The 27,896-nt window shown below is 43.4% G+C and overlaps 1 protein-coding gene across 3 annotated transcripts in view; it reads left to right on the top strand.

Moving 5' to 3' along the window:
• The window catches only part of SH3KBP1 (SH3 domain containing kinase binding protein 1), a 332,811-nt gene that overhangs the window by 70,612 nt on the left and 234,303 nt on the right, over positions 1-27,896 (top strand). The window contains exon 1 of one of the 3 annotated variants that reach the window (XM_005897720.2): positions 7,323-7,464. The exons of the other annotated variants lie outside the window; for them this stretch is intronic. Coding sequence (XP_005897782.1) covers positions 7,411-7,464 — 54 coding nt within the window. The 5' untranslated portion in view covers positions 7,323-7,410. Of the gene's footprint in view, positions 1-7,322; positions 7,465-27,896 lie in introns of those variants that run through there. 3 annotated transcript variants of the gene reach the window in all.

The raw sequence follows: 27,896 nt of genomic DNA on the forward strand, positions 1-27,896 counted from the left end.
CCCCAACCCTCAGACGAAGGCCCCATGTGCATTCCAAAGCCTGGGGATCAGAATATTTGAGAACCCATTCTCCCCCAGCATGCCAGGAAGCCTCCAGGAGTTAACAACAGTGGATTTCAACAGGAAGAGCTACTAGAGACAGGTTCTGTCTGAGGAACAATAGAAAGGGAACCCCTCAAGTCAAGGGTGGGGGAATCACCAGAGGAATTTCTAAGTTTCTAATGTCCTTGGGACCAATACACGGCAACATAGCCCAACTGTTGACTAAATTAGCATAAATCCCCTAGTAGGGGCTCATTTATCTCAGTAGCTACTGCTGCTGCTGCTGCTGCTAAGTTGCTTCAGTCATGTCTGACTCTGTACGACCCCATAGATGGCAGCCCACCAGGCTCCCCCATCCCTGGGATTCTCCAGGCAAGAACACTGGAGTGGGTTGCCATTTCCTCGTCCAATGCATGAAAGTGAAAAGTGAAAGTGAAGTCGCTCAGTCATGTCCGACTCTTAGCGACCCCATGGACTGCAGCCCACCAGACTCCTCCGTCCATGGGATTTTCCAGGCAAGAGTACTGGAGTGGGGTGCCATTGCCTTCTCCGCAGTAGCTACTGCCCTATACAAAATGTCTGGCTTTCAATCCCCAAAATACAAGGCATGCCAGAAGGCCACAAAATGCAGTCTGAAGAGGCAAAGCCATCATCAGAACCAGATGCAGATATGCCAGAGTGTTGAAACTGTCAAACACATAGATTACCTAGGTCTGTCCACTGAGTGCCCTTCATGTGCCAGGTGCCAGTTTTGGAATGCACTTCACAAGGTCTCTGCCCTTAGGGAGTATATATTCTAACAGAGGAAAGAGAACATGAGAACAGACAAGCAAAAAAATCACAGATCATGAAACATGCAGCAGAGAAATACATGAGGGGGAAAGGATCGAGTGACTGGTGGAGTGTGTGAGCTGTTTCTGTTTCATCCAGAGTCATCAGAGAAGGCCTCGGGGGCAAGGTGACATTGTAGCTCACACCTGAGTGATGAGGCTCCTCTGTGACTAAGGGCCATCTGAGTAGAGAATAGCAAGTGCAAAGGCCCTGAGCCATGAACAACCTTGGATCCCCTCAGCTTTAGAAGGTCACAGCACTATGGGGATGTTGCTGATGAGAGTGACCCTTGCAGCTGTCACTGTCAAGACTAACCCAGAGCGGAAGTAGTGCATGGGGTTTCTTCCTGCTCTCATTCTTCTGTTTTTTAAACACAGACAGGAATTACTCCTCTCTCCCTACATTTTGAGGTACAGTGAGAGTTTATTATTTAATAAATAATAATTTAAATAGCTACTTCAGGACCTGACATAGAGGGAAAAGGAACGTGAATTGCTGTTGTGAGTAGAAGTCTTATTCTTTATCCATTAAGGGAGTGTTACTTACTCCTCTTCATAATTGTAGAGAATGTGCATAAATTCAGCTAATCCTCACCCCCAGACCCCCACCCCAAATAGTGATTATTCCTCATGTTACAAACAGGAAAATTGAAACCAGAGAGGTTATTTAACTTGGTGAAGACTGTAGCTCTTTTAAAGGTCAGCCTTGGTGTCTGAACACCAGTAGCCCTTCTTTGAATGATTGCCTTGTAAGAACTAACTGGAAGGATGGGTATTCTTAAAATGAGCCTCTGGTGAAAAAAAAAATCATTTAAATCTTATGGTAACTCAGTTTATTGTAGAGTGTTGGCTAGTGAAATTGCCCAGGGAAATGGATTTAATAAATACACTGAATAATCTATCATTTGCTCATTTGTCATGAGTGCTTAAATCAGATGAAGATTGGTAATTTAAATAGTTTCAACACCCCAATTCCCTCTGCTGTCTTATTACTGCATATATTACAGTGTAACATTGATACTGTGAAGACAATATTATTGTCTGGTAGTTGCCTGCCCTCAGCATTCTGGAAATCAGCATTTGTGATCACAATAACTGTATGTCACTGGTACCAGTCTGCTGTTTTATAAAGTGCATTTTTCACCTGGCATGCATTGGGTCCGTGTAGAGCTCTTTAATACTCAGAAGTTTTGCCAGTCCTGCTGGTGTGCTGGGGTAGGAATTGAATGTAGCTGGTAGCTTTTAAACATACGCAGTGCCGTGAGTGTTGATGCTGCCAGCACGAGTGGAAAAAAGTGGTAAATACTTTACATAATTTTTTCTATAATAATGCTTCTTTGTTAAGAATAAATGTCATAATATAAATAAACCATTTTAAGTACACGATTTGAGAGGGAGAACTTTATATATTCATTGATTTCTGGTTTATTTATTTATTTTTGCCATTGCCATTAGAAAAAAAAACTTTCCCACAGGCACCTTTCTTGACAGAACCAAAAGTTTGCTCATGTTAAGTAATGAAATATTCACTGAAGGAAATGCAGTCTGGGTGTAATAATTGAGTGCCTCTTGTGTACATAGTTCTCTTGTCTATACCATTCGTGGTACTCTGTTGTTGTTGTTGTTCAGTCACTAAGTCATGTCTGACTCTTGCGATCCCATGGACTGTAACCCACAAGGCTCCTCTGTCCATGAAATTTCCCAAGCAAGAATACTGGAGTGGGTTGCCATTTCTTTCTCTAGGAGATCTTCCTGATCCAGTGATTGAACCCATGTCTCCTACATTGGCAGGTGAATTCTTTACCACTGAGCCATAAGAAAAGCCCCATGGTATTACGTTCTGGGTAGGAAAAACAGTGAATTCTTACACAACATTTTCCATGGACCAGAGAGGTTAAATAAGTTGCCCAGGGGAGAGCAGATAGCGCCAGAGCTGAATTCGAACCTGTGGGTGGTTTATCTTGAATCCATGCTGTCTCACTCCTAATTGTACTATGATACAGGGGTACCAGATTGTCAGTGTGGCTTTGCCTACATTAAAACGGCAACAACACAGGTCTTAAGTAGCACGAGGGATTCCCTAATTTGCCAGGTTCTAAGAACCTGCTAGGAATCTTTGCTGAGCTGGGTGTTAGGCTACTGAGAGATTTTGTGTGTGTGCGTGTGTTTAAATACATAGCCACATTTGCTTGGAACCACGACTTCCTGTGAATTTCTTATGAAGTTATTTGAACAAGAGAAATAACCATATGAATTTTTAAAAAGTTTCTTGAAGTATATTGATTTTTAAAAATGGATGCAATTAGTAGTTCTTACGAATCCTAAGAATGATTTATCTTGGCGTGCATTGGGTCCGTGTAGAGCTCTTCAATACTCAGAAACTTTGCCGGTCCTGCTGGTGTGCTGGGGTAGGAATTGAATGTGGCTGGTAGCTTTTAAACATGCGCAGTTCCGTGAGTGTTGATGTTGCCAGCACGAGTGGAAAAATGTATTTCTTTAATTGAACAAACAGGCGGTGTTTAGTCTTTTGACTCCCTTTACATTTAATCTGACTGCTCATAGTTTATGGGAGGGCGAGAGGGAGGGAGGAGGATTTGGCCCTCTTCTTCATCAGTAAGATCCTGACAAACTATGGGATGTGGATTCTGAGGTCTGATGGTGACCTCCCGCTGCTGCTTCTCCCACTTGCAAAGGGAAAACGAAACACGACCTAGGAGATTCTGAAGTCGGATGATGGTGTAGCCTGAATTTCTCAAACTCTGTCATGCCTCCCAGCCTTCGTGATCTGTCCTTTCCCAAGTGCAAGTTCGGGCTCAGGGAGTCTTGGCCGGGTGGGTGGGGAAAGGCTGAGACTGATGCTTCTTTTAGTAGCCAGAGTGTAACTGGCCCTTTTCAGCCAGCCCTCTATTTGGGGGCTGTCTTGGCCCCCTGAGTCACTTGGAGAAGTTTGAATGCTATGGATTTCCAGACCCCACACCAAACTACTTGGATTAGAGTCACCCTGGCTGAGGACAGCCAGGTATTTAGGGAGAAAAAACCTACTGAAGTGGTTTCATGATAAATCTGTCACCTTTGGTTGTATCGTGAGGGGGAGAAGGGGGATAGTGACAGCTTTGAAAACTTCACTGTTGGAATCAAATTGAGATGTTTAAAGACAGACTTCCTGACATCCTAAGAGCTTCCTGTTTGACCTAAACTATGTGAGAAATCTTAGCATCTCCCCAACACACAAGGGAATCGACCACTTCTTTAAGATTGTGTGCAGACTGCTTTAAATCAGGGCGCATAGAGAAAAAAGCAGAGTACTTAATGGTTAGTTTGCTGATCTGCTTAGCATTAGATAATGTCTGTGAGGGCTTGTGGAGTACATCCAGGGAAGCTGGGGCCCAAATATGGAAAAGAGGAGTCATGATTATGAGGTAGGACTTACAGTTACCATCGCGAATATCTGAAGTGTTGTTTCAGCTCTTTCCTCTACTCCTGGGTTGGAGTTGCATTTCTGGGACATTCGGAGAGCTGGGACAAGCAGGAGGGCTGGGCCATGTCTTTCTTGTGATGAAGCATCCACTCCACGGTGGGTTTCTGTGGGTCATTCCTTTCACAGAGTGACTTTGTTTTGTTTTGATCATTGAGACTCTCCAGGAACTGGCTTTTTAACATTTCTTAAGTTTTGCTATTAATCTTTTCCCCTGAGATCCTGCAGGCAGATAAGACATTTGGTGGAAATGATCTTGCCAGCATTCCTCCGTTTATTGAGTCCCTTTAAAAATGTGCAGTCTTGCTTTAAAATCAAGTGTTTCCCATTCTAGTTGCATTTGTGACTTTTGGTACCCCACCTCCTTACCTTGTGTAAGGATTAAAGAAAACAAGGACAACTCCGTAATCAGGGGGGAAAAAAAAAGGCATTCCCACTCTTCCTTTTCTGAAAGCTTAGATATGGTGAGAGAGACGACGAGCATTGTCACCATTACCTTCTGCGTCAGGGAGTGTTTGAGCTGAGAAGCTGAAGTGCTCCATGTGGTTGTAGATGAGGGGTTTCTCACAGGGTGGCATGTATGTGTTGGAGGTGCCTGTGTCTCTTGCTGGACCTGAGATCACTCTGGCAAGTGGGTGTGGATGAGAGCCAGAACACTCGGGACCTCACTGGCTCTCCCACCCCCAATGTCAACGACACAAGTGACCTATAGGAGAAGCTGGTGTCCTTCCCCAAAGAGAAAGAGCAGACCAGTTCAGTGGGTGTCTGCTGAGTGTCTGTTATGTCTGGAGTCCTCTTTTCAGCCCTGGAGTCTAGCCTGAAGAGACAGACCCCCAAACATACTTTTTCAAGCCACCAAGGCAAGCACAGAGTATGCTCAGGGAGCCCAGAGGGATGGGACCTAAGAGCCAGTGTAGGATGAGCAGGATGAGATTAGTGAAGAGAGTTGGAGCTAGAGTGAGCAAGAAAGTGGGTGTAGTGTGCTCAGAGGCTGTGGGGAGACAGTTGGATGAGTTTCTGGAAGTGAGCCTTGCCAGCGAGTGAAGTGGGAAGTGGGGAAAGTGAGGCTGGCAGGCAACGGGGACGTCGCATCCCTTTGTAAGGCACTTGGATTCTGCAACGAATTGGGACACACTGAAGGAAGGATTTTAAGCAGGGACATGCTTCCGTCAGCTGTGGATGAAGGTAAAGGCTAAAGGCCTTTCATCCTGGGACTTTTGAATGAGCATCTGTTCCCATGTAGCTTTTTTTTTTTTTTAACAGCTCTATTGAGATCTAATTTACATACTGTAAAATTCACCCATTAGAAGTGTCCCATTCAGTGGTTTTTAGTATATTTACAGAGTTGCTTAACCATCACCATAGTCTAATTTTTGAACTTGTCCATCACCCCCCACCAAAGAAACCTTGTGCCCTTTTGCAGTCACTTCCATTTCCATGCCCAGCCCTAGGCAACCGCTCATCTTTGTAACTTCTCCCTTTTCTTGAACATTAAGGGGGATGTTTTCTGTGAGTGTTTTATTAACTTTAAAGGAGTCTCTTTTGCCAAATTACAAACTGTTGCTTGGCTCCCCTGACTGTTCTTGTCAGCAGTGCTTTAGCTCATCACCCAAAGGCAGTGTGATCAGCTGCTAAAAGTGACATCAGAGACCTATGTTCTTACTGTCTCTCTTCCACTGTATGCATCTGGCAGTAGCTTCACCCAAGGACTGGTTTCTCTGTGGTCATCAGGCCATTGTAGGATGACAGGCTTTGGCTATGGGGCCCTCTGCTTCCTTGTTCATAGCTGGTTATGTAGGAGGAGTCCTTTCCTGCAGCCTGATAGGGTGAGCTTACTTCCTGTTGCTCACCCTGAACCAGTGATTGGCTTACAATTAATTAGGCTGCCTCTCTGAAGCTGGGAATGGGCTCTATGGGGGAATAGGTGGACACCTGTGACTAAGAGTGGTACCCGAGCATTTTTGAAGCTGACCCTAGCTTTCTGTCTCTGTGAAAAGTGTCATCAGTTCAGCTCTCACTAATTCAGGAGTTCATCATAGTCTGATCAGGGAGTGCTCTGAAATTTACCTTTGGATGATGTCATAGTGTAGGCAGTAAGGGGGATGGTGGTAACATTAACTTATGTGGGATATTAATGACTTAAGTCTCTTTAGAAAACCTGTTTGCTTTAGGATAGAATTGTTTAAATATGTCACTAGTAATAAATAATAAAAAATCAGTCTTATCTAGTTATTAAGTTAGCTCCTTGGAATCTCTCCTGGAGGAAAAAATAAAATAAAATCTTGTCCTGAATATGTCAGTGTTCAAGTTACCATATGAACTTGGAATTAACAAAAATTGACTTTCTTTCAAGTATAATCCATGCTTCACTAAGCCAAAAAGACATTCTGCCAGTTATTTGGACTTTATTAAATTTGCTTTATATGTAGTAAAAAATCAGGGTAGGCCTGTGCTTTGCACGGTCACTTATTTGATTATGAGCTACATTTTCAAGTCTATTGTGGAGTGAGGTTTGTCCCCATGTAAGTACTGAGTGTTTGCTGGTGCAGCTCTTAATGGTGAGAACGGATGTTGAAGAAAGCAAACACCATATGCCCTTTGTTCCCCGTGCATGTCCCCTCCTGGAGGCTGGGTGGAGTGTTTCAGCTGTCTCGAATAATCTCCATTTTGCTGTGACTGCAGACTTTGTGGTTCTCCAGCTCTCCTCTCCTATGTTAGTTACAACTTCTTCCTAATTAGGTGGCTCTTCTTCCTCTTTTACCCCCAGGGTCGTAAAGGTTCCACACTCTCAAGTGCCAGAGACTGGATTAATTTGGAAAAAGGGTATTTCACTCGATTTGTGACAGAAATAAGCTCAGAGAGAGAGGACAAAAAAACCAGCCAGTGTGAATGTGTAGTGGGAGGGGCGGGCGGGCAGGCGGGCTGGGTACGGGACAGGATGCTTAGAATAATTCTGCTGCCAAGTGAATCAGAGAGACTCGTAGTTCTCGCCGAGCACAGCACACACTCCTGCCCAGAGTTCAGACACAGTCAGCCCACACTCACCATTTCATACCCCACAGTATGGAGCTTTCCGCAGCCAAAGCCCCGAGCACTGCTGCCGATGCGTCTGAGATTGTAAGTAGGCCATACATCTGTTTCAATTGTTATTCCGTCTGCATCTTTTGTAGCCTGTTGCCCGACTATTCTGTAGACTGGGAGGGAGGCATGATGGGGAATTTGGTCCTGGCTCAGTCCTTCCACGATGGTGAGCAATACCGCCTTCCATTTGGACCCAGGTGTTTGAGTTTTCTTGTTTGTGGAGGAAGGGAATTTCTTCCCCAAGCCCTCCTCTGTGACAGAAGTGACTCTTGGTTGATGGCGGCATCCATAAAGATTTCGAACAGCCCTGTCGTCTGGTGGGGTGGCTCTTTCCTTCTTCTGACCACTATCAATGAGTTTTTTCCAGGGAACACGGCATACAAGACAACCCCAGCCAGCCAAGCCCACCCGCGAACCCCCAAGCCTGCAGGTGGCCCTTTCACGGGTGAAGTGTCTCTGGCGAGGGTTGGGAGCAGGTAACATTTCTGAGGTAGCTGGCAGAGTTGGGAGGCTGGGATGAAGGCAGGTGTGGAGTCCAGCTTTCCTATAGTGGGAAGAAACGATGGGACAGGAGATGGGGGAATAAAATGGGGGAAATAGGACAGAAAGAGCAGGGTCTTTTCAGACCACCGACCTGTTCCTCAGTGCCAACCCAGGTGGCACACGAGGCTCAAGTCCTCACTCAGCTAACTGTAGCCTGGGGCCACTCACAGAAACCTCTTTTAAGTTGTACTTTTCTCATTTGAAAGTTGTGATCGTTGCACTTCATGGAAATGCTGGGGTATTTGGAGTGATGATTGTGAAAGTGCTTGGCACTTGGTAGGCCTTCCCTAAACCATGTATTTTGCCCTCCTTACCCCATCTCCTTCCTTAATGGGATATTAGACCACTGATCCAAGAAGTGTGCTGGACTATGAAGTGCCGCCTGTGTTGCTGTCCCCAGCTCGTTTGGGGGCAGTCACTGTGGCCATTGAGTTCTCGCAATTGGTGTCATAGGCTTATCTTACTCAGCCATTTAGCCTGGTTACCCTCTTATTCATAGGCACATGACTCCCCAGAAAAAGGAGGTCTTGGGGAGAAGTTGTGAGTGGGTCATGCCCATGTGCCACAGATCTGTTTGTGTTACAGACCATGGAGCCTGGGGACCTGAGTGTCGTGAGTCCTAGAGAAGAAGTGACCATTCAGAAGAGTCATTTCTTGTTCAGCTTTGAGTTTCTGAGTTATGAATACCTGTATTCAGCTGGCACAAGGGAGAAGATAAAGAAAAGATAGACCTCAAAGAACACTGCTCAGCAATTCATCTAATTTCGGATTCAGAAGTAGGTGTAGAGCACCGTCGTGTTGACTTGCCACCAGTTGTTTCGGTCAACCTGTTCATGGATTTAGGCAACCTCCATGTGCATGGATCAGTTCTCAATTGCCTTTGCACCATTATGTGTGTTTGCTTGTTTATGGGACTTTCTAGAGCCTGTCTTGTTAATTAGTTTTACTATGTGCTTTATATTTGCTGACTGTGACCTAATTGTTAGTAATAGTGTTCCCTTGTCAGTTACAAGTTCTCCCACCCCTTTGTCTCCATTGAATTCCATGTATTTTATCTCACATATAGACTAAAATTCTTTGTCTCTAGCTGGCAAGACTCCTCAATAACTGTATCTGTGAGCTCTGAGACAGTGGTAATTTTTATTATTGATTTTGGAGACATCATATCATAATCTGCACACTTTGTTTTGTGTGCAATGATTTAATAGTGTGCCTTTCCCCTTAACCATCATCAAAATCATGTGTCACCGTGTACCAACTTTCAGTAGCTCTCTCTTGCTCTTCATTGGACTCCATCATCTTGCCCATGGCTGGCTGTGCCTTGTGTGGTCTGGCACGTGCCTGTCTCTCCAGCCTCATCGTGGTCACCCTCCCACTTGGCCACTTCCTTCTCCCCTGGGCCCTGGCCACCCCAGCTCTTCCTGAGCCCTTTCCTGCCACTGGTCTCAGGCGCTCGGGGTGCTGTCTCTGGGGAGCACCCTTCTCTGGCTGCTGCTTGGCTGCCTCTTGCTCCACTTTCAGGTGTTACCTCAGAGAAGCCCTCCTGGGCCATCTTATCTAATGGGACTTCCTCCATTTTAGGTTTCCTTTCTCCTTTCCTGTCACATTGCCATATCTGTTTCTTGCAGAGTGCTTACATCACAGCCTGTAAATCTCTTGTTGCCTCATTGATTTTCTTGGCACTTGCTACCTCCTCCATTGGAATTTCAGCCCTGGTGCGGGCAGAGGTCTTGTCTGTCTTATTCCACTGTATCCCCAACCCCTAACTCCATTCTGGACACTTAGTAGATGCTCAACAAATATTTGTTAAATAGATAGAGGCTTTGGATGAGGGATACAGTGGATGCCTTTTAAGTGGTGTGTTTCTACAACCTGATAAAGTTAGTTCCCGCTTTTCTGTGCTGGACTGTCCCATGTGCCTCTGTCATCACTCTGGTACTTTGGGAGCACTCCAGACCTTAGGACCCTGTTTCCCTCTCCTGGCAAGCCCATGGCTGGTATCCAGAGTCGCCCTCTAACTGTTGTAAGCATCACTTTTGTTCTCAAAATGAAAACCACCTGTCTTCAAAGTGATTTGCTTAAAACAAATGCTTATTTCTTTACCAAGGCCTTCCTCCCCTTCTGCCTTTCGCCACCTCCTGCCAAGAATAATGGGAAAACCCTCTTATCTTGGAAAGTGGTTTTTTCCTCTGCTCAGAATCCACAGCTGGATGATTTATCACCCAGTGTGCTGGGCAATAGCTTCCCTGCTCTGCCACTCTCAGACATCAGAGGCTTGAAGGGGGTCCCACGATGGGGGCTCAGCCTGGATACTGCCCGTCTTTGTATATATCCTTCAAGCGTCCTTCCTACAGATAAGGAACCTAGCCCAGGGCACCAAGTGAATGGCGGCAAAATTGGAGACAGTGTCTTAAGTTCCCTGTGGTAGACTGTTAGCCAGATCATTGATCCTTTACACCAACTCCAGGAGGTAAATAATATCACTGCCCATTTTAGAAATGGTGAGATAGAGGCTCACAGAGGTTACGTAGATTGTAACCAGCCAGGATCAGAACCCAGGTCTCCTGGCTTCCAAATTCTATTGTCAGTGTACTCAGTGTTTCTTAGGCTTTTTTCCCCACTGTGTCCTGCAATTTTTAAAAAAAGTCTGACGACCTAGTATACATGTGCACATATAGTACACATGTGCATATACAGACACATACATGTAGGTGCAAAACATCTCCTGGAGCAGTTGTTGCCTTCATTGTGTATGATGCACTCTCTTATTCTCTATTCTTTTTAAAGAATGCTGGTCAGGCTATAGCAGGATTCCATTCTTTTTTTAAAGCTGAATAATTTTGCATTGTTTTTATATGCCGTGGTTTCTTGTTCCATTCATCCATAACTGGACAGTGAAGTTGTTGCGATATCTTTGTTGCCATGGGCTGGTGGAGACGGAAGTGGGGAGTTGCTGTTCCGTGGGTAAGAAGTTCCAGTTATGCAAGATGTATATACTGTAAAGTTCTGCTGTACAGCAATACTGTATTGTGCACTTAATTTTTAAGAAGGTAGTTCAAGTGCTTTTACCACCCCGCGCCCACACACACAATGTTGGTGAGGACCTTCTAAGTTGATTGCATGGCCCACTAATTGACAGCAGTCTGAAGTGTGGAAACTCAAACACTAGTGTAGGTGATGTGTGATATATGCTTACTTTACATAGAGGTTTACGCGATGTAAGCTACTTTCTAAAATGACTGTGAAGTATAGCATAAGAACACATATAAAATGCACATAAGAGTAAGCTGTTTGAAGTTTTGGAAACTGAACATATCTGTGTAACCATCAGATCAAAACACACACCACTGATTTAAGCTTCTTTGATTCAAGACAGGCAGACGTGGAGTACAACAAGAAACAGATAGGCCCACAATTTGTTCTGAATTATGCACATCCAGCTTACTTGATGGAATTTCTCTTTTTAGATCCATATTTTGTGTTTCTAGTGACGGAACCAGACTGGTATTTTAGATCTAACAGCCACCCAAGAAGTGGAACAAGGTTTCTGTAGGGATCGTCAGAAACGGGCAGAAAAGGAGGCTGGCTGAACATGGGCCTGGCAAAATACGAATGAGGAAGAGGAGGGAAGGGCAAGACCTCACAGTGGGATATGGAAACTCAAGTGTGAGGATTTATGGTGATAATAATTGAGACCAATTTTACTGAAATTGGCGATGGCAAGGAGGGTGTGAGGGAAGGAAGGAAGGGAATTTGTGATTAGAGTCCCAGGCCCCTAGAAGCCAGTGAACTTTTGTGTGAAATAAGGAATGTCTACCTCTCATGGTGAGTGTTGACTTTTAGAGAAAATTGTTTTAGCACACCGAAGCAAACTGCTTATTTCTTGGTGAAAGACATAAATGCATCTCAGTGCAAAAGCAAGCTACAGTTAACACAGCTTTTCAGCTTTCGTAATAAATGTGTTCTGCAAGCTGTCTAGGTGGACAAATTGTACACAGCTCTTTGTAATGGGATGTTCGTAGAAATGAAAGAGAGCAAATACTTTACTGAGCTTTTAAACATTACATGCTCTTACAAAATTGTATTAATCAACACCCTTGGTGAAATGCAGTGATAGCAAATTTTGTCAAACTGTGCAACCGTTTCCTTGAATCAGGGTCTTTGGAATAATAATAAAGTCCTTTAGCTTTGTGGATTAGATAAGCTCTTACTCATTGTTCATGCTTGTGAAAGAGACTTGCAACTTTTATACATTTGGTATGTGTTTCCTGGCATTCTTGACCTGTGGTGCTCACCGTGGGTTTGTGCTTAATTCTGCAAGTGTTGTGACTGTGTTTGTGCAAGAAAAGTCCTGGGGCTGTAACACACACACTCACACACACTGTGGCACAGAGGAGGCGCCCCGCTGGGGACAGGGAGTGGGTGTGTCTGACTTATTCTTTGCTTGGAGCGGAGTGTCAAGCCAGGGCACTAAGTACTTGCTAGATGAATGGAGGGAGAAAGGAAAAAAAAAATCATAGCTAGCATTTACTAGTGTATGCTGTGTGCTTTGCCTCTTTTAGCTGATCTGATCATCAGAACCAGCCTTTGGGGGTGGGCACTGTGAATACCGTTATCTTTAGAGTGACTTCATGTCCCTGTTTGCTGGAGGACTGTCTCGGTATCTGCCTGTTGTCCTGGCATTGACATCAGTAGCATCCTTTTCACTCCAAAATGTCTTGGTTCAGATGATAAATTCTTTCACTCTAAAATTTTCTGGTTTGGATAGACAGAGGAGGAAACTGAGGCACAGAGAAATCGCATCACTTTCCATGGTCACCAGCCAGTTGGCAGTAGTGCTGGGTTTCTTCCTAGAAGTCTGACTCCAGATCTTGTTGCTTGACCATCAAGTTCTGCTCCTTCGCACTTTAGGCCAAGGAACATGTAGTATAAAAACAACATTCTTGATGGTTCAAATCACCAGTATGACATGTGACTCAGGGCAGGAAGAGTGTGCTGGGCGAAGACCCATTGCAATCCTCTGTGCATTCACCGATAAATGTAGACAATGAGTAGCTCAGGGTAATAACACTGTTCCTGTGTGTGTGGTGCTTCATCATTTACAGAACCCTTTCTCCTCCAGTATTGTGTTGAAACTTCTTGTGTGCTCTGGGGCGTGGTTGGTGGTATTTCCATTTTAGGAAGAAGGATGCAAGATCAGCAGGCTGCTGTGGTCACCTGCCTGAGGTTTTACAGCCAGAAAAGGAGCTGATCCAGGATTCAACTCAGATATTCTGCCTCCATCAGCAGTGCATTTTCCATATGCCAAGCCATGCCTTATGCAGCTATTTGATGGTGCTGCCTTTAAAATTTTTTTAAATTGAAGTACAGTTGATTTACAGTGTTGTGCCAGTCTCTGCTGTACAGCACAGTGACTCAATTATACACATATAGACATTCTTTTTAAAAATGTTTTTTCCATTATGTTTTATCACAGGATATTGAATATAGCTCCATGGGCTGTACAGTAGGCCCTTGTTTATCCATCCTGTAAATAATAGTTTACACTTCAAGGGTGCTGTTTTGGAGCATAAGCATGTCACCTGAAGATTCATTAACCCCAACACAGGACTTCTCAACCTTGACACTGTTGACATTTGGGGCTATTTAAGGCTATTGTGAGGCTGTCCTGTGCACTGTGGGATGTTTAGCAGCATCTCTGACCTCTCCCCACTAGATGCCAATAGCACACAGCTCCTTTCCTCACCTAGTTGTGACGATGAAAACTGTCTTCAGGCACTGTCAACATGTACCCTGGGACACAGTTGCCCCTGGTTAGACCTGGCTTTCCCTCTCCCTCTAGTTTCTGAAGCATCAGAAAAACTATTGAAAGCCCCACAAAGGGACAGAAGAAGAGGACAAGCGACACATTTCATGTGGGAATTTGCTTCCACGGAAGAACATTGGGTTCTTATCCCAAGGAAGGAAAACATAGCCAGCATTTTCGAAATCACACAAAAGTTTTTAAAATAAAAAAGTTAGAATAAAGATGAATTGAAATATGCACATTAAAATCTCCTGTAATCCAACTGCCCAGGGATAACTATAATTTACAGTATGTTCTTGCTCTCCTAACCTTTTCCAACACATGTATAAATATGTGTATCATTTTCCAAATAGGGCTGTGCCACAAATGCTGTTAAAATCAGCTTTTTAAAAAATCTTAAATGTGCCACCAACATCTTTCTGTATCTATGCTGTTGAACTGCAGAGCATTTCATTGTATGGCTATGGTATAATTTATTCACTCAGCTTCCTGTTGTGTACATTTGTTTCATTTCCAATTTTGCTTTTGCTATTACATGCAAAGCTCTAATGAGGATTCATGTGTGTGCATCTAAGCCCTTCACAGCTTTTTTCCTTATAGAAATAAGGAAATTTTAGCATCTAATGAACAAGATACCCAATTCATAATGTGCTGAATTGTATTTTGATTACATTACGTACTTTTGCCCCTTAAAATTATGAAAAGTGCACTGATCAAATTTTAATTATGCACTCAACTTGCAGAATGCAATGTGGAACGTTATTTGGTTTTCTGATTAAATGATGACTAATAAGACACCATTTAGATTTCATGCCTTCTTCATGAAAACCACTCTTAACTGTATCAGGCTACTTCCTGAGTAGGAATTACAGCCCATTGACAATCAGTAAGTCTTCTTTTAAGACTCTGTTCACTGCTGAGAACAATTTAGGGCTAAGTTCTCATGAATTCTCACTGCTCATATATTTTTCTTATATGTGTTTAAAATGGGGGAAAATAAAAAACACCCCACCTCATGGTTGAAGCACAACAGAAGAGCTTAAGTAGATTTCCCTACTTTACTTCCCTCTTGTTTTTTTAATTCTCTAGAATTTTATTGCAACTACAAACAATAAAAACACAATTTTAAAAAACCCCACAAACTAGACAGTATGCAAGGTCTGATCCAATTGGCTTTTTTTCAATTAATGATTCTTGCTATGTCTGCTCTTATTCTGTATAATTGGTGCCCTATTTGGGATTGTTTCTGGTTTTTCTTTTTTTCCTGCAACAAAGCACCCTATTTCATGTGAGTCCACCCATAGGATAAATGCCTCACAGTGGAGTTGTTGGGTTAACAGTCTCTCCTTAGGATTTTCATAGATATTGCTAAATTTCCCTTCCACCAAAAGTATTGCCCTTCCACCTCTCTATATAGGGGGGCTTTCCTGGTGGCTCAGATGGTAAAGGTTGGGAAGATCCCCTGGCAGAGGAAATGGCTACCCACTCCAGCATTCTTGCCTGGAGAATTCCATGGACAGAGGAGCTTGTCAGACTACAATTCATGGGATCGCAGAGTTGAACATGACTGAGTGACTGACACTTTCACTTTCATGTGTGTGTGTATGTGTATCTCCTGACTTGCTTCCATTGTGTATTTTTTTCTACCTGGCATAAACTATGGATTAATAGACTAGGGACACAATAGTTGAACCTCATCTATGGGGAGGGCCATAGTCTAGATTAGGAGGAGACCTCAGTCTCCCTGGGATTGGTTTTTGGCCTTGGAAGCACTTTTTGTACTGTGCTCAGTCATGCCTGACTCTTTGTGACCCCATGGACTGTAGCCTGCCAGCCTCCTTTGTCCATGGGATTCTCCAGGCAAGAATGCTGGAGTGGGTTGCCACGCCCTCCTTCAGAGGATCTTCCCGACACAGGGATCCACGTCTCTTGCATTGCAGGTGGATTCTTTACCCACTGAGCCACTGAGGAGACCTGGGGATACCTGGGGGATATGTATTCACTGGTTTTCTTCTGGGATTGGCCTGGAACTGGCTTTTTCTCTTGTCAAGTATGGAGTAAGAAGTATACATGTAAAGTTGGGTGATAATACCCAGGTAGACAACTTTCTGGTGATGTTTGATGACATGTCTCAGTTAGAATTGAAGTGGTTAGAAATGGACATTTGTTAATAAAGAGGTGACAACATTTACTTCTCACTGGGTCTCTGAAATAGAAGGGCCTATCATTTAGCATTTGGTACAGTGTACCAAATGTAACATGTCAATATAATAAATATAAATGTAATATGATACAATCATTTCATAATCATTTTCACTCCCCTTACGTTTTATGTGAAGTCTTTTCTGTCTTTGTCTACTCGTTGGGGATAATTTTTTGTACTGTCCTTTTAAAAAACTGATAATCATGATAAGTACTACATTTTGGGTGTTTTGTTGTTTTATTATCTGTGACCAGCTTTGCCTCCCTAATCAAATGTTCACCATCCCTTGCTTTCTCGTCTTCAGAATCCTAGCACGGTGTTTGGGACATATGTGTTTGTGTTGGCTGCTCACTTCAGAACTTTCCTTATTTTATGGGGCCTCTGGGCTTGGTGAAAGAGAACCATCCCTGGACAGTCTCCGTTTTTTTGGCCCCCAGAACAGTGCTCATTAAGGTCTCTGTTGCCTCACTCTTTAGGGCCTTGCTTTCCTGCCCGGGGGAAGGCGCCATCATTTTATTGATGTTGTGTTTGAAGCCGTGGAGGCTGGCTGACATTTGAAGATGGTTCCGTGAACCCTGGTGGGCGCAGCAGCTGCCATGGCTCTGGGTAACAATATGAAGGGCCTGTGTTTTCTGAGAAGTCTGGGGGGTTTCTGATGGGCACTTCAAATGTTCACTCACTGCAGTCTTGACCAGAAGTTTTTGAGTTGGCCTGGGTGAGCCACCCTGAGGCTGAGATGCAGAGAGGAAAGCAGGGCTGAGGGAACCGACTTCTCCTGTCAGTGAGCTGGTGTCTCTTTGGGTTTGGCCTCCAGCGGGGCTCCTTGGGGGGTGAAGGGACTCTCCTCTGCCTTCTCTTCTGCCCTCCAGGGCTCACACCCGGGGTCTGCTGACAGGGCTCTCATGGGAGCTTCCAGAGGCATGGCTGGCTTTGAGCTCAGCAGCAAGCCTTAGAAAAGAAGCCACAGAACTTTATTTTTCTTATTGTTCAAGTAATATATTTTCTTTTAGAGCTAATAAAGAAGACTTTTAGGGCCAGGCAGTGTGATCCAAGGAGAATGGCCTTTGGCACCAAATGGTTCTGGGGTGGACTGTGAGCTCTGCAGCTTTCTCCTTAAGGGGCTGTTATGAGCCGAATTGTGTGCCCCCCCCTCCAATTTTTATGCTGAAGCCCTAACTTCCGGTTCCACAGAATGTGATGATATTTGAAGACAGGGCCTTTTAAAGGGGTAATTGAGTAAGAATGAGGCCAAACTGATTTCTGTCCTTGTAAGAGTAGGGGACTGGGACACAGACACCAGGGATGCGCACACCAAGCACAGACCGTGTGAGGACGCAGCGAGAAGGTGGCTGTCTGGAAGCTAAGGAGAGAGGCCTCTGATGAAACCAGACCTGCAAAGACCTTGATTTTGGACTTCTAGAAGTGAACTGTAGGAAATAAATTTCTGTTATTTAAGCATCTCAGTCTGTGCTATTTGTTACAACAGCCCTAGCACATGAAAATAGGTGCTTTTATCAAGTCAGCTTCTCCAGTTTTGCATCCCCCATCACTAAAGAGAGGACCAGAGCACCTGCCTGTCAGAGTCTATATGAGGGACAGACATAATCCTGGCTTAGAGCAGATACTCATAACTGGTGCTGGTGCTTTAATAATATAATGGTAGAAACTACCACCCTTTCCCCCACCCAGGTTTTCTGGCCTCATCCTGCTATCAGGGTTTTTTTCCTTCCTTCCTTTATTTTTTATTCTTTACTTTTAAGTCCTTTTCAAACAGGGTTGCAAAGAACTCCTGGGATCAGAGGAGTACGTACATAAAGTAAATACATAAGTACTTTATGTATTTAACAAGCAATGAAACATTTTCTTCTGAGGAATCCTTTTCATCCTTTTAATCTTCTAACATACTGGGGTTCCAGGTACAATTTTATTTAGGACAAGGATTTTGCTGCTAAAGTTGATGGAAAGTGACTTTTGGTGTGGTATGTGTATTTCCTGGACCTAACATCTAGTTTGCTAGGGCTACCATCACCAAGTACCACCAACTAGAGGTACTTACACAACAAAAATTTATTGCCTCACAGTTCTGGAGCCTGGAAATCCAAGATGATGATGTAAGCAGAGTTGATTCCTTCCGAGGTTCTGAGGGTGAACCCATTCCAGGCCCTATCTCAGAGCTTCTGGGGCTTTGCTGGCCTTGACTTGTAGATATATCACCTTGATCTTTGCCTTCATCTCTGCGTGATGTTCTCTCTGTGTGCACACTGCCATTTCCAAATTTCTCCTTTTTGTAAAGACGTCAGTCATGTTGGATCAGTTCAGTTCAGTTCAGTTCAGTCGCTCAGTCGTGTCCAACTCTTTGCGACCCCATGAATCGCAGCACGCCAGGCCTCCCTGTCCATCACCATCTCCCGGAGTTCACTCAGACTCACGTCCATCAAGTCGGTGATGCCATCCAGCCATCTCATCCTCTGTCGTTCTCTCTTCCTCCTGCCCCCAATCCCTCCCAGCATCAGAGTCTTTTCCAATGAGTCATCTCTTTGCATGAGGTGGCCAAAGTACTGGAGTTTCAGCTTTAGCATCATTCCTTCCAAAGAACACTCAGGGCTGATCGCCTTTAGAGTGGACTGGTTGGATCTCCTTGCAGTCCAAGGGACTCTCAAGAGTCTTCTCCAACACACAGTTCAAAAGCATCAATTCTTCTGTGCTCAGCTTTCTTCACAGTCCAACTGTCACATCCATACATGACCACTGGAAAAACCATAGCCTTGACTAGACGGACCTTTGTTGGCAAAGTAATGTCTCTGCTTTTCAATATGCTATCTAGGTTGGTCATAACTTTTCTTCTAAGGAGTAAGCGTCTTTTAATTTCATGGCTGCAATCACCATCTGCAGTGATTTTGGACCCCCCAAAAATAAAGTCTGACACTGTTTCTACTGTTTCCCCATCTATTTCCCATGAAGTGATGGGACCAGATGCCATGATCTTCGTTTTCTGAATGTTGAGCTTTAAGCCAACTTTTTCACTCTCCACTTTCACCTTCATCAAGAGGCTTTTTAGTTCCTCTTCACTTTCTGCCATAAGGGTGGTGTCATCTGCATATCTGAGGTTATTGATATTTCTCCCGGCAATCTTGATTCCAGCTTGTGTTTCTTCCAGCCCAGCGTTTCTCATGATATACTCTCCATAGAAGTTAAATAAGCAGGATGACAATATACAGCCTTGACGTACTCCTTTTCCTGTTTGGAACCAGTCTGTTGTTCCATGTCCAGTTCTGACTGTTGCTTCCTGACCTGCATATAGGTTTCTCAAGAGGCAGGTCAGGTGGTCTGGTATTCCCGTCTCTTGAAGAATTTTCCACAGTTTGTGGTGATCCACACAGTTAAAGGCTTTGGCATAGTCAATAAAGCAGAAATAGATGTTTTTCTGGAACTCTCTTGCTGTTTCGATGATCCAGTGGATGTTGGCAATTTGATCTCTGGTTCCTCTGCCTTTTCTAAAACCAATTGGATCAAGTCCCAGTCAAATCACCTCATCTTATTGATTGTCTGCAAAGACCCTATTTCCAAATGCAGTCACATTCACAGGTATTGGAGAGTAAGAATATAACATCTTTTGGTGGATACAATTCAAGTCGTAACAGCAATGATTGGAACCTGATTTGCCATCTGTGTCCCTCTGCCTACAGCTGGCAGCTTCCCTAGAGGAGTGTCCTTGCCTGGTCTACAGCTCCCATCCATCATGCAGATTTAAGGTCAGAAGTCACCTCCTCAAAGAAGCTTTCTGTAGCTACTCTCAGCATAGACTGATGGAATGAATGAAATAGATTGTGGAGTAAAATTGAACTGTGACTGTGAATGATGCTGCTATTTTGCCCTAAGAGCATGAGGGAGCTTCTCTCTCCCCACCATAAATGTTACTTGTAGCTTTCTTGTATATCTTGGCTGTGTCACCACCACAGATGCTATTTAAGTATCATTTTGTGCCTGTGAATTGAGATGTCGGGCGCCTCCCGAATGTCATGATGTTTCCTGTTCTGTGTGCAGAGCATGCCAAGAGGACTCAATCTGTTGGATTTTAATTTTTTTTTTTTTTGCAGTGAATCACAGCTTGATTATGATTGTACAGTAATTCACACAGCAAAACTGGCTAGAACCCTTCTCTGAAGGACCTCTTGGGTCTAGAAAACCTGCAAGTTGTGAGTAAGGGAGACATTTCCTGATTCCAGTAAATTGGTTATTGTTGATTGAGTATGCTGTATTTGCTAAAACCTTGCTCAGTACTGTGCAGACCATAGGTAGCAGAGATTAAAGTTATGGCCTCTAGCACCACACAGCTCACATCAGATATTTGAAAAATAAATACCAATCCACACAAAGTTGCATGAGAACGTGTAGTATAGAAACTAAGAAGAAAAGGCTGCTCACTGTGGGCCAGAGAGTCAGGACAGGCTTTGTGGAGGAACTGAACTTAAGCTTGGGCTGTACTGAAATGGGAAAAGAGCCAAGAAGAAGAGGGAAAATACTTGTCCAGGATAATAGTAACACACCAGGAATGTATGTAATAGTCCCACCATGTGTATTAAGCAACCTTGTTTTAATAAAATTGATTTTTTTTCACAGCATAGATACGATCTGGTTTAGAATAGGAAGATTTGGGAAACAGCTAAACTTCCCATCAACTTGGGAAGAATAAATTAGAGTAATCTCTGTACTATATGGGACACTGTACAGCCAGAAAAAAAGAATGGGAATACTTTTTACTGATATGGAAAGACCTCCCCCCACAAATAGATTGTTGAGTGAGAAAAGCAAAGCTTTGGAGAGTATGAATCATATACTAATGTATGATATTTGCTTAAAGACACTGGAAGATAGCCAAGAAACTACTTACAGTTAGGAGTGATAGTGGTGAACTAGAGGAGTGGGAGCTGGATTGCATGTGTCTCTGTGCTTTATTTCAGAGATTTGAATGATACAAGTGTATCCTATTCAGAAAGATAAGAAGAAATCTAGGGATGCTGACCTTAGTGTTAGCTCACACTGTCACTCTGACATTGATTACAGTGTCTGGGGGCTTTGCCTTGCTGGGACAGAATGAATGAAGATTACCAGCCACACTAGACATTTAAGGGATAAGCCTTTGCATTTGTCCCGAGAAGGAAATTCTCTTAACCATGTTTTCACGTTTATGGGTTATCACTAGAAATGTTTCAAATGTGCGCTAAGTTGAGGGAATAGTATAAGGACCCCCCTTTGTGCCCATCATCCAGTTTCAGCAGTCACCAGCTGCTGGCCAGTCTCATTTCATGGCTTCTCCCTCCTCCTCCTTACTCTCCCTCTCCACCCCAATCTTGATTCTTTTGAAGGCAGTGCCTTTCTGATTGTTTTATTTAGAATTATGACTCGGACCTCCTGGAACCCACATGGCCATGCTTGAGGTGGAAAAAACTTTCTTGAACTGAATTTGACTCGTCTCCCTTGGTGTAATTTTAAAAAATTATGGTAAAATACACATAACGTAAAAGTTACCATCGTAATAATTTGTAAGGGTACAGTTCACTAGTGTTAAGTGTGTTCACATTGCTGTGCAGTGGATCTCCAGAACTCTCTCATCTGGTGATGTAAGAACAATTCCCAACTCCCCCTCCCACCGTTCTACCTTCTGTGTCTTTGAATCTGACTACACTAGGTACCTCATACAAGTGGAATCAGACAGTACTTGTACTATTATAACTGGCTTATTTAACTTAGCAGAATGTCCTCAGCGTTGATCTGTGCTGGAGAATGTGTCAGAATTTCCTTCCTTTTTCAGGGCAAAGAATATTTCATTGTAGGGATAGACCACATTTTTGTTTGTTCATTCATCTGTCATCTGACTCTGGGGTGGACTTGACTATTTGCCCCCTTCTAGAATATAGTGTTTTGCATCTCATAACAATTTCATGCCACAGCACTATGATCCTCCAGTTAAGAGAATAATCCTGAGCAGTTTGAGAATTTTTATGACAAAAACTTGACCTGCAAAGACCAGCAAACCTTCCTCTCTACTCTTGTGACTGAGGACACCTATTTTTCTTAAAGCTCTGGTATTGAATCTTGTCTCTCATTAGAATAGATTATGAATTTAGGGAGAACAGGGCAGAGGTGGGGAGGTATCTTCTTTTGCCCTCTACCTGGCACTGTGCTTGATACTGGTTGGGTGCTCATGAAATGTTTGTTACAGGGTGAACCCTACTCTGGACAAGTCACATAACCATATCTGTGTGATTAGGGAGTTAAACCCAATGAATTCTAAAGGTCCTTTTGGTTCTAGCACTGTTTGGGTCCATTAAATCTTATGATGAAAAGTTCAAACTCTGAAAGACTGGAGAGTCAGGGATGGGGGGAGAGAGATTTTTGGGAAGATCTGTTTTCAGTACCCCTTGAATTATACCCTGGAAACAGTTGCCTACAAATAGAACCACCCCAGGATATAGTATTTCTTAAAATAACATTTTGGATTTGAGATTTCCTCTTTGTGTGGTGGTAACATTCTTTGAATAACAAAAAGCCAGCAGCTAAACAGTTATTTTAAGTTTAGCTTAATTGTGTACCACGTTTTGTAGATATACAAGAATAGAAATGAAACCTACTCTTCACATCATCATCTTTACAAAGAATAATTTTACCATGAGCACAAATCAAGGCAATAGCAACTAAGTAAAAGAAAGCTTCCAGAATTAGAGATCAAAATCTGGTAAGGAAAAGTGGCGGGAGATACGATTTGAGTATTGAATCTTGGTTGATTTTCTGAACTATGCGCTGGTTTCTGCATTTTTGTTTTAAGCCTGGTTTCCAAAAGACTCTTGCTGGCAACCAGATGGTCGTCAGATAATTGATATATGTTCATTTTAAGCCAATTTGGGGAACGGTGGCCTGGATTTTCCAGTAGAAAGATTTAGTAATTCTGTTGGTCTTTAAATGCCAGCAGGGTTTTTTGGAAGTTGAGTTCTCTAATGTCTTGGAAGTAACCCCTGGAAAATTGGAAGCAATGAATTGATTGCATGATGTACTTAGGATAAAGTTAAGGATATGGATACAGTTATTTCTGTTATAAATGTCCACCTTTAGAAGTGGTAAAATTTGTAAAATTGGTTGAGAATTTTTTTTTATTGTTTACAGTTTTTTCCCATTTGTTTTCTGAAACTTGAGTTAATGAATAAGAATAGGCATTTAAAATACACTCATGATTTTATTCCCTGTGATTAGAGAGTTGGTCAAAGTTCTTGGGTCTACTACTTATTATCCTAATGACTGCTTTTCAAAGAGAGAAACTTTTTAAAAAATAGTGGGGTTTGCAATGAGAAAAGGGGTCATGAGTCAAGATGCTTAACTTAATTACATCTTCAGGTTCTGGGAATGAGGATGTAGACATATCCTTTTTTGGGAGGGGTCACCATTCAACCCACTATAGTGGGAGCACCAAGCCAGGATAGGGCCCTTGTAGGAATCATACTGTGGGCCTCAAGAAGGAAGCAGAGGGAAAGAAACTCTTCTTTGGAAATAGTTAAAAGCAGCTCCTATTTGTATTTTGGTATTTAATTATCATTATTACTTTTATTGTGGTAAATTGTATATAACACAAAATTTGTCATTTTAATCATTTTAAATGTACAGTTCTGCGACATTAAGTATGTTAACATTGTCATGCAGCCATTATCATGATCGATCTCCAGATCTTTTTCATCTTCCCCAAACTGAAATTTTGTACCTATGAAACATGAACACCCCACTTACCCTTCCCTCAACTTAGTATTTTTTAAAAATTCTTTCAGTGTTTTAAAAAAGTGCTATGTGATCATTTTTAAAAATCTGCCTGGTCATTTAAAAAAACAGTTAAAGTAATTTAATGGAGGTATATTTTACATATCATATAATTCATTCAAGTATATATTTCAGTGATTTTTTAATAAATGTATATGGTTGTGCAACCATTACCATAAAATGCTTTAGAATATTTTCACCACCCCTACAAGGCCCTTCACGCCCATTTATAGTTTTCTTTCCTTCTCCCGGTCCTACTGTCTGTCTCTATAGGTCAGCCTTTTCTGGATGTTTCATATAGAGTTTTAGTTAAAACTTAAAAACAATTTTTTTCTGATTGTATAATGTGGAGAAATAGAATCCCATCACCTGGGAACTCATTAGCAATGCAGAATCTCAGTTTCCACCCTAAACCTACTCAATCAGAATCTGTATTGTAACAAGACTTCCAGGGAATTCTTAAGCATAGTAGATTTATGGAAGCACTGAAACATTGTATTTACCATGGTGATCCTTTGAATTTCTCAAAAATTATTACATGTCTTCTGAGAATAGTAAAGTCCCACTGTAAGAATATACCGCAGTCTTCTTCACCAGCCACTTTAGGGCAGACCTCAGGTTTCCCATCTTTTTTGCCACTGAAAATAAAATTATGGTGGCCATCTATGTATGTAAATCTTTGTGCCTAGTTTCATATCCACTATGCCAGTAATTCCATTTCTTGTAATTGTCCTAAGTCAATAATTAATAGATGTTGTTGTTCAGTCACTAAGTTGTGTCCGACTCTTTGTGACCCCATGGACCACATCATGCCAGGCCTCCGTGTTCCTCACTGTCTCCCAGAGTTCACCCAAGTTCATGTCCATTGAGTTGGTGATGCCATCCAACCATCTCATCCTCTGTCGTCCCCTTCTCCTCTTGCCTTCAATCTTTCCTAGCATTAGGGCCTTTTCCAGTGAGTCAGCTGTTCACATCAGGTGGCCAGAGTATTAGAACTTCAGCTTTAGCATCAGTTCTTCCAATGAGAATTCAGGGTTGATTTCCCTTAGAATTGACTGGTTTGATCTCCTTGTTGTCCAAGTATACTGATAAAATTTAGGAAGTGTGTATAAATGGTGATCAGTGTCGTTGATCATTTAGCACACCATTTTCCTAGAAATGAGACCTCAAGCCAAGCAGATAATGGGAAATCGAGACCCCAGTATCTGATGTTAGAACATCTTTCTAACTCTCACCTCCATCTTCTTGAACTTCAGTTTCACTGTTGAATAAAATGAATCAACAAAAACAGCACCAAAAGGTGAAGTACAGATTATTACTAAGCAGTGGTAAAATAGAAAGCGACAAAAACACGGACCTGTGTGTACTTTCTCATCTGTTAGAATCCTATACTCCATTACCCTCCAGCCTCCCTTGATCAGTTATTCCCTTGCAAGCTGTCCAACATGTGCCTCCTGGAAGCCCCTGCTGCCTAAATAGTCTATAACTCACTCCTCCTCCTAGATGGGAGGTGGCTAGGGGGTAGAGCACATCATGGAAGTGCTCATTCCTGAAAGTTCAGAGCCATCTCGCCACTTCGGAGGGTCTTGGGCCTCCTGGAACCTTGCAGTGGGGCAACCTTTTTTGTTCCTCTGGACAGAGGTTCTCATGCCAGGGTGTGTGTCAGCACCTCTTGGAGGGCTTGGTCGCACATAGGCTCCTGGGCTGCATCTCCATGGTTTCTGATTCAGAAGGTCTGGGGCGATGCTGGAGAATCTGCATTTCTGACAGGTTCCTGGGAGATCCACTGCTCGGGGCCTCCTCTCTTCCCCTGCGATCACATCCAAGTAGGTGAAGCAGGGCGCTGGAGGACCTGTGTGTTTAAGGTTCCTGTCACTGGGGATCGTGTCCAGGCATGCAGATGCAGTGCCTTGCTGTGGGGGTGCTTGCTTGCTCAGTTGGTGAAATTTGGCGAATGAGTGAGGCTTTACATAGGCCCTTCTGAGTACAAGGAACAGCAGCTCATTCAGGTTACTTTACATAGCTAGACTGGGATTACTGAGTCATTTAGGGAAATAAGGGACTTAGGGGATATGAACAGGAGCCCCAAGTCTTTAGGGCCTCATGGGAACTCGATCTGAAAAGCCAGGAGCTGCGGGCCCTAGTATTTCCCTTAGCGCAGGGCTGAGCTGAACATGACAACCTTTCAGCCCCCAGCTCTTTCTTTTTCTTGACTTCCTCTCCTCCGCATAGGATTTTCCCCTCAGTGGGGCAGGGCAGCTTCTCCTGGCAGGGCCCAAGTGATAGCAGGCTCTTTCCCCACACAGCCCCAGCCCGCTGGTGGTGGCAGCCATGGTCCTTAGCTAAATGGGGAGTGGGTGATGGAGCCTTGAGTTGCATTGTCCTCTGAAGACCTCGAGGGGTTAGCTTTTCCATTTACCCTGAAAGGCTTGAGGACAGTGAATGGGTAAGGGGAGATGGAGGGCACCTTTAGTCACCTTTATCTGGACTTTACCAGTTGTCTCTGAGTGGGCCTTTGTGGTCTTGGTGGTGGCCGTGTGCTGTTACAGTACAGATCCAGATGGCAGGTGGTTGGCAGGTTGGTATAAACCAGAGATACATTAAAAGAGTCAGGATGGCAGTGGCTCCTGTGAAAACTAAGAGAGGAATTGACTCAAAGAGCCCACTGTCAAGCTAGATTTACACTTAATTCTATTGTCTGTCAGCCCAGGGCCCCTCACTTCCTAGTGGCCACCTCAGCTCGTCACCTACCCTTCTTCCTGGGAGCGTGTGCTCTATAGAGTTGCATCTGTGAGGCAGTGCTTTCCCTCCTCCTCCAGCATCTTCTTACTAGACCACCTGAGCAAGGATCTACACACCCAGGTCAGAAAACATTTCTGTATCAGACTCCCTCCAGCAGTACAGGTGATTCCAGCTGCCCTGTGGAAGAGTGGCCATTTATGTGTGTGGTATTTTGAGAATTCAGACTTTAGATCATTTCTTTTTTTAAAAAACAGATTTGATATGGACCATTTTTAAAGTCTTTATTGAATTTGTTACATTATCATTTATGTTTTTTTTTTTTTTTGGCCCCGAGGCATGTGGGATCTCAGCTTTGGACCAGGGATCGAACCTGTATGCCCTGCATTGAAAGGCAAAGTCTTAACCACTGGACTTCCAGCGAAGTCCCATGACTTTAAATCATTTTGAAGAGGATATCTTCTGAGGTCTTTATTTTCTCTAAACTGATGGAAGCAGCTAAATCAGTTGTTCTTGGGGAGATGAATTCTTGGCCCTTTCTGTCATCCTTTGGGCTAATCATGTTCCTACTAAATATCGACTGAGCTCCCTGTAGGAGAGGGAAACCATCTTATTGTTGCCAGTGTGCAAGGGCTAAATTGGGCTGCAGTGCTTGAGAGTGAAATTATTAAATATCAATGGGGGATAATAAACGTGAAGTAGCTTGCAAATCGTTCGATATTATAGCTATTTCAGTGAAAACACAGCTGCTAAAATACTTTTCTAGATATAATTGAGAAGGTAATTTTCTCTAAGGCCATTTAAGCCAGGTCTCCAGTGCCTTTGGACCATTAAGAAGTACAGATAGGGGTGAGTGGGTCTCTGAGAAGGGTGGCTCAATGTGAAGCTGCTGCTGCTGCTAAGTCGCTTCAGTCATGTCCGACTCTGTGCGACCCCATAGATGGCAGCCCACAAGGCTTCCCCGTCCCTGGGATTCTCCAGGCAAGAACACTGGAGTGGGTTGCCATTTCCTTCTCCAATGCATGAAAGTAAAAAGTGAAAGTGAAGTCGCTCAGCCGTGTCCGACTCTTCTTGACCCCATGGATTGCAGCCTACCAGGTTCCTCCGTCCATGGGATTTTCCAGGCAAGAGTACTGGAGTGGGGTGCCATTGCCTTCTCCGCAATGTGAAGCAGAGATACCTAAAACACAGAATGGTGCCATCGAGGCCCAGGTTTTCCTTACAGACCAAGGACTAGTTTGCTGTGTGGTTTATTAATGGACTAGAATTAACACTTGACTAATATAGCTAATTCTTCCTTTTGGAGTTAATTACACTGAATTTCCCCCAGTAATGAATGATTTTGAGTAAGCAGGCATGTCAATTTAAGATATA

Source organism: Bos mutus, chromosome X (genome assembly GCF_027580195.1).
Source record: "Bos mutus isolate GX-2022 chromosome X, NWIPB_WYAK_1.1, whole genome shotgun sequence".
NCBI lineage: Eukaryota > Metazoa > Chordata > Mammalia > Artiodactyla > Bovidae > Bos > Bos mutus.